General features: G+C 39.0%; 1 protein-coding gene across 1 annotated transcript; it reads right to left on the reverse strand.

The window, feature by feature from the left end:
• Nucleotides 1–3,552: 3,552 nt before the first annotated feature.
• LOC142336912 (small ribosomal subunit protein uS12) lies at nucleotides 3,553–6,107 on the reverse strand. Its single transcript, XM_075385895.1, has 2 exons — nucleotides 5,905–6,107; nucleotides 3,553–3,902 (listed from the first exon to the last, which is right to left on the reverse strand). The coding sequence occupies exons 1-2, from the start codon at nucleotides 6,070–6,072 to the stop codon at nucleotides 3,633–3,635; spliced, it is 438 nt and encodes a 145-aa protein (XP_075242010.1). The 5' UTR covers nucleotides 6,073–6,107; the 3' UTR covers nucleotides 3,553–3,632.
• Nucleotides 6,108–6,851: the final 744 nt, after the last annotated feature.

Consider the following 6,851-nt stretch of genomic DNA (forward strand, 5'->3'; position numbering starts at 1 on the left):
AGATTGACAACACTTTTGTTGCCAACTAGATTCAAAATTTTATCAACATAACGTTCTCGTTTATTTGCACAAAACGTCACTATAGTCAAAGTTTATTGAACCAATTTGAATTTATGCAACCAATTCGTTTGCATCACTTGTTTCGTAGAAAAAACGTACTAAGAACTCAGAAAAAATATTGTTTTCATACCCACGTTTTTTCTGTTCAACAATTAGAAGGCACGGTCAATTGTGATTTGAGGCAAATATTGCTGTCACTTACTGCCAATCACCATGTCATTTGCCGTCAAAATCAGTTAATAAAGAGCTCTAGCCTATCAAAACGGGAAAAGTTGCTTCTAGTATACCGACAGTCTGGCTGAAGAAAGACAGTCAGTAATAGTTGTATGAGTAAACATTTTCCTGGGATTAAGAGTTGATTTTTTAACAGTTAAAATATGCAACGAAATTCTGCCTCCACTACACCGATTTCAATTCGATCCAATCAAGCATTCAGACGCATTAAGTCTAAGAGCACAACTTGAATTCATTAAAATTGAAAACCATGAAGTGAAATTCCAAATTAATTTACAAACGTAAGCTAAATGACAATTTAATTACAGCATGAGAATTTGCAAATTCTCAAATACAAAAGCATAACCCTAGTTAAATCTGAAAGTTTTGCAGGAAACCTTGCGCACAATGTTTCCCATTCGTCCCTTCTGAAAATGCTGAACAAGTTTTAAAAGATTTTTTTGACAAGCCTGTTTGATACACTTCACTTTCAGATTTTTGTGAAACAATTATTGAGTGATTTGCCTGTTCTGATGACACTTTTTGTCCGACCAAGCTGTTCTTGACCTGTCTTCAAGATAAACAGTTTTCGTTCTTGGATGCTTATGAAACTTGGTTGGTAAGCTAAGTCCTGTTATTTTCGGGACAGCAGGGCTTTTCAATAGCCAAGAGTTGCTTAGCATACAATGCAGTTCTGTTATCAAGCGTTTGTTTAATTGGCAGTACATAATTCTCTGAATTGATACTAGCGAGGAGTTGTCAGAACGATGGAAATAACCAGCCTTAACTGCCCAATTGAGTTGCTTTTCTACAGTTGTCAGATTGTTTGAGCTGGAAGGGAGTAAAACAGCGGAGTACTGAATATGACTAATTACAAAAGCAATCAGAAGAGTTTATCGCAAATAGTATTGTACAACATTTCTGCGGACAGTATTTATTCCTTGTGCCATCTTACTGAGCATTTGTTTAATATGTTATTGGTATTGCACTTTTTTGTCTAACATTACTCCCAGATATTTTACGCTATTAGCTCCCTCTATTACAAGATTGTCCACCATGATGGACTTCCCTGTGGATGAACTGCCAAAAACAATGAACTCTGTTTTCTCTGTATTCAGTTTTAAAGGGTGATATTAAAAGTACTCAACAAGTGAGCAAATTGATTTCTCCAGGTTTTGCTTGCAGCCATTAATTTGGTCACCAAAGGAATACAAGACGGCATTGTCAGCGTATTGGATTGACTGCAGTTTATAATTGGATTCAACTGCAGTGCGACGTATTGGATTGAACTTCAGTTTTATGGTAATGTCCAGAAGACTTTCATGGTTATGGTCAGAATACACGATGGTGGTACAATGAAAAACTTTAAACTAACTATATTTCCTTCATAAAAATCAATTGTACCAAAGGGAAGCGTACCTAAGTTCATCTTGAGTCAGATGAAAAATAACCTAATCCAAACAGACAAAAATCGGATTAATTTTACCAGAGATTGGGTATTTTTAAAACAGCGTCACGTCTTGAAGGAAAAACTCTAGCTTCGCAGGCTGTTTTCCACATGTAAGGAAGTTCAACATGAACTGATCATTTTAAACGTTTTGATTCAAAAATTATTTTGACGAAAATCATAAAAAAAAATTACAACTATTTCAATTCCCTCATTTAGAACAAAATTAAGGAATTGAGGGGATGAAAAAAAAAACAATTTACTGCAACAACAATTTACCGCAATGTTTTCAACTGAAATCAGTTTGAGATTTATGATTGTTAGCAAAGCTACTAGACCGCAAAACTATTTGGTCTCATTTTGTTTGGCAAAAAGCTTAGTTTGTTTCTTGAGAAAGTTTCTGATATATTTGAAACAAGATTCTATTCTAAAATTCAATTACAATGATAAAATCAATGTATAAACATCTAAAATTTTCAAGATACAATATCACTAAAAAAACTAATCTTTACAAATCCCTGAGTCAAAAGTACAAATTCAAATTTCTACTAATACAAAGTTCATGATTTGTTCGATTCGGAAGGTGAATTTGGATACAAGAAAGAGTAAAACTGAAGAAATATTGCAACTGAAACAGTTCCAAAGCACGCCGCAGCTAACGCCACTCCTACAAAAAATAGCATGAAGAAGGAACCGAACACAAATACAGCTCCTTCGACGAAGACTATGGAACACAGGGCTACGAATAGTGAGAAAATGACGCAAGTTATAGTAAGAAGACACGGCACCAGAGCCATTGACACCAAAATTGACAGGAACACTGTAGCTAACACGTGATCACAAGCCCAGTATTTCAAGGACTCGATGATGATCTCAAAATTTGACACCATTTGACTGGCACTGGAGATGTTCATTGAGTTAAGATCGTTCCCAGACGAATGCTTGCTCATTTTACAACCTGAAAGGAGAATTGATAAACAAAACAATGGATTTACGAAGAATTGTGACAATACTGGCATTGCTTCCTCAATTTGATCAAAATCATTGGCCTCAAGCAACAATTAACTATTTTTCAAATGATACATATATTGGTTGTTTTTAGATTGTTTTTGGAAGTTGCTAAGAATATTGGTCGTACACCTTAGAGGCACCCAAAAATGATTAAAAATATTAGCTTGCGAGAACAAACTCACTCAAAAGAACCGAACATAACCGACTAACGTCGGGCGAATTGCTCTCAAACGACCGGCTGGCTTCGTCAGCAGCTAAGTACAGTTTAGTGAGGCTAGCTTTAGCTTTATTGAAGGGGCGTAAGTGAGCGCAGCGGGGGGGGGGTGCACCGGGGGGGGGGCTGATGGGGTGGCAACAGTGGGGGGGGGGCAATGCACCGGGGGCTGATGGCGAGGAAGCGGGTGGGCTACAGTGGGGTGGGGTGCAATAAAGGGGGTCAACAGTAGGGATGTCTTCAACCTCTAGGAACCGCCCTTCACACCATAATTATAAGTCTCCAAAACAATTTGAGCGGAAACAGAGCTGAAAGGCTCTAAGAGCACTTAATTCCCGTTGGGCGCTACCTGTTTATCCCGTTTTTGAGGACGAAAAGTCAAATGCGTGAGACGAAACATTGGTCAAGCGAAAAATGGCGTAAACGACCGACAGGACTAATATAATTGCTGCAAACTTCGTTTGAACGCAATTAAACAACTCAAACAACTGGTATTAAAATGGCTTGAGAGCTTTTTATCACTCTGTCACTTACTGACACGGGAGCACAGGTATGTCACATTAAGTTTAGTTCTGCTCGCCTGTTCTTACAGTTGAATCTGAAAAGATTTGAGGAATTAAACTTTCAATTCTCGTTCAAAGAATCAAACAATGAGTTCTTGCAAAGCATAGATACTCGGATATTCCTCTAAGATCGGGGCCTCTCCTTCTTTCCCTTGAAGATGGCGAGAAGAGATACGTTGGCAACCTTAACGATCTTGAATCGGACACCTGGAATGTCGCCCACGGCGTGACCCTTTCGTCCGAATCCGGCAACCAGAACTTCATCGTTCTCTTCGATGTAGTTGAGAGAACCGTCTCTCGGAACGAAGGCTGTGATCTTCTTGCCGTTCTTGATCAGCTGCACCCTCACACACTTTCGGATGGCAGAGTTAGGCTGCTTGGCTTCGACTCCCACCTAAAAGTATTAAATTTCAATCATACTTCAGAGTTTCGACAATCTAGTGTGGTACAGCTGTCCTCTAAGATTAAAAATTTTGATTGAATTTCAGTGCCGATTTTGACTTTCAGAGCATAAGAAAAGCCGTAAAGAAAAAAATCCGAGCCAACAAAGCTAATTGAATTTAAGTCGAAAAAGCTAGGATTCGGGTTCATTTTTATTCAAGTAGTGTTTTTGGATTTGAAGAAAATTGATAGTTGTTCAAATTAAAAACTGTATTTTTCGAAGATGCCTGAAAGTCGAGAAATTTTGACTTAATATGCACGTCCTCACATACGTATACTCAATTTTGATCAAATCTGCTTGAAAATTGACCCCACTTGTCATTTAAGTGGTCAGTAGTCTCCATTCAACGACCCTCCTTATCGACCCTTCAGCAGTTCTCGGATACGAACGAAGCTTTTCTGAGTGCCTTATTTAGTGTCAATTTACAGGTTATCTGCTTATTTTTCTTTTTTCTAAAAAAAGGAGGACCGTGTACACCATCCGGCAACGATGGATGTAGGTCGGAACATAAGGGATGATGAGTAGCACTTGGTGGAGAAATAACTAACAAGTGGAGAGGAAAGCACCAATATATATAAATAGCACACATAAGGAACTGGTAAGGAAGGATTAAAATAAAAATAGGATATCAAGGAAGGAGCAAAGGAATAAAGTTAAGCAGCCATACACTCAGTGCAGCCTTCCCTCCTCCACGACGGCGCTAATCGAAGTCTCACTGAGAACACGAGGCTTGAGGGCGCGACATCCCCTCAAGCAGAGGACACAGCTCCTCAGAAGTGCGAAGCTGATTTTCGTTCGGATGTAGCTTATAGTTTCGGCGTACAACTCTCCGCGTTTTTCGCTGATTTTAGTTGCAAGTTGTTTCATAACGCGCGATGCTAATGGCCCAGCACCGCCCGAGCAAGCAAAAACCAGTGCGTTGAAATTTACAGGTTATTATCATGATGGTACATTGATCTCTACATTAAATGCACGATGTCCTAATGCTGCTAGCCATGCTCCAGAACAAATATGACATCGAGAAAGCCCTACAAAATGCCTATGACGTCAAAACAGTTCCAAAGAGGTGAGCTACCAATAAACAAAACCAGACTGGAAAAGAACGATGACAACTTCTTCGCACGAACTAAGAGACTCTACAACTGCCTTATCCGCGGCTTTCCCAAAAAACCCGACAAACGGCCTCTAACTGACATCTATGTGAACTTCTTCAAAAGGAAGTACATCGAGACAAACAAATGCACATGGAGACTCTTATGCAGATGTGGAAACTGCAACATCTTTGAAAAGCTACAAACTTAAAACTTGGACTTAAAAGAGGAAAACCACCTAGGGAGCTTGCCCTGGAGTTTATTCTACTACTACTACTACTACTACTGTTGGCTACTGGCATCGACTTTTGGTAGGATTTTAAAAAATAATTTTGATTTTAAATATTCACTTGATTACGGTCTTTCGAGAACTTTTTTCCTCTTTTTTCTAGCTTACAGCTTAAATTAAAAGTTACCTAACAAACTGCCCTGACCAACACTGGGCAGCAGTCCTCCAAGCAGCAGTTATTATTTCAAATCTTGTAATAAAGAAGATAAATATGAAGAAAAAAGAAAACTCAGAATTGGTACGACGTTTTAATGACAACGGTTAAAATTTGGTAACAAGAACATAGTCTAGTAACTAAAGAACGATATTGAGTTTTGGGGCACAGATATTCTGGACAGTTTTTCGAGGGCATTGAGGCTTAATCGAGGAATTAGTATGACGTTTTAATGATAACGGTTAAAATTTGGAAACAAGAACATAGTCTAGTAACTAAAGAAGCACAGATATTCTGGACAGTTTTCCGAGGGCATTGAGGCTTAATCGAGGGTAATGGTACAGGTCTTGTCCCGAACGACCTTTGTTCAAATTCGCTTTTTGTTTAACACACATTTTTAAAATAAGCGTTCAAACAAACCTTCTCAAGAACAATTCCTTTGGCGTGAGATGCACCACCGAATGGGTTAGCCTTTAGAGCTGTTCCCAAATGAGATTTCTTATAATCTTTATCATTCCACAACTGGACACGTCGGTGGTCACGCAGCTTTCGTGCAGTTCGGATACCTCGAGGAGCACCTTTACCCATTTTGTTCTGAAAAATAAAGTCACTTGGTGCAATTATCTGCGTTACCCTATCTAATAGGAAAAAAGTGCCAAGTTATTCCTTCTCCCAATACAATTAGCGAGCTGAGTGGTCCTACGGACTTTTATTTCTCACTCACACAAGACATTCTATGCCCCGTTGTTTTCAATTATAATTTTCAGCACGTGGGATTCTCTCCACGTTCATAAATTAATTTGTGTTTATACAGCTGCCCCATGCACTTGCCAGCTGCAGAAGTTGTTTTCCGAAAATTTTATCATCAAATTTGCATAAGGTCCTAAATTCGTTGGATCTTTTCCATTTGTTCCCCCGCCCCGTACGTTAAGCACACGGTTACGCAGCATGTTATATTACCCTAGTGAAAAGGAAGACGAGTAGCAGAAATATGAACACTATCGATACGTGTAATTCCTACCGATGCTTCTACTTCAGAACGCCGCCGCAAGGAGCGTGCTCCGCGGAGGCTTAGCATGGACATACGCAAAAAGGCTAAACTTATTTTTGTCCTGATGTTAAGTGATCACACGTGCGAATGGGAATCTTCTTTCTTTATAGTAACCGGTATCAATTGGGAAACACTTACATCGATTAACTCACAGGAAGTTAAGTTTTTAGATTTACTTGTGGAAATTAACTTGAATCAGTTTGTTAGCGGTCCACTCGCAAAGGTCACACCACGTTGGATCTTATCTTGTCTAATGTGGATCAATTACCTGTATCTAATGGAACCAAACTTAATTCCGATCGATGCAGAAAAGTAC

This window comes from Convolutriloba macropyga, chromosome 3 (genome assembly GCF_964194025.1).
Source record: "Convolutriloba macropyga chromosome 3, txConMacr16.3, whole genome shotgun sequence".
NCBI classification, from domain to species: Eukaryota; Metazoa; Xenacoelomorpha; order Acoela; family Convolutidae; genus Convolutriloba; species Convolutriloba macropyga.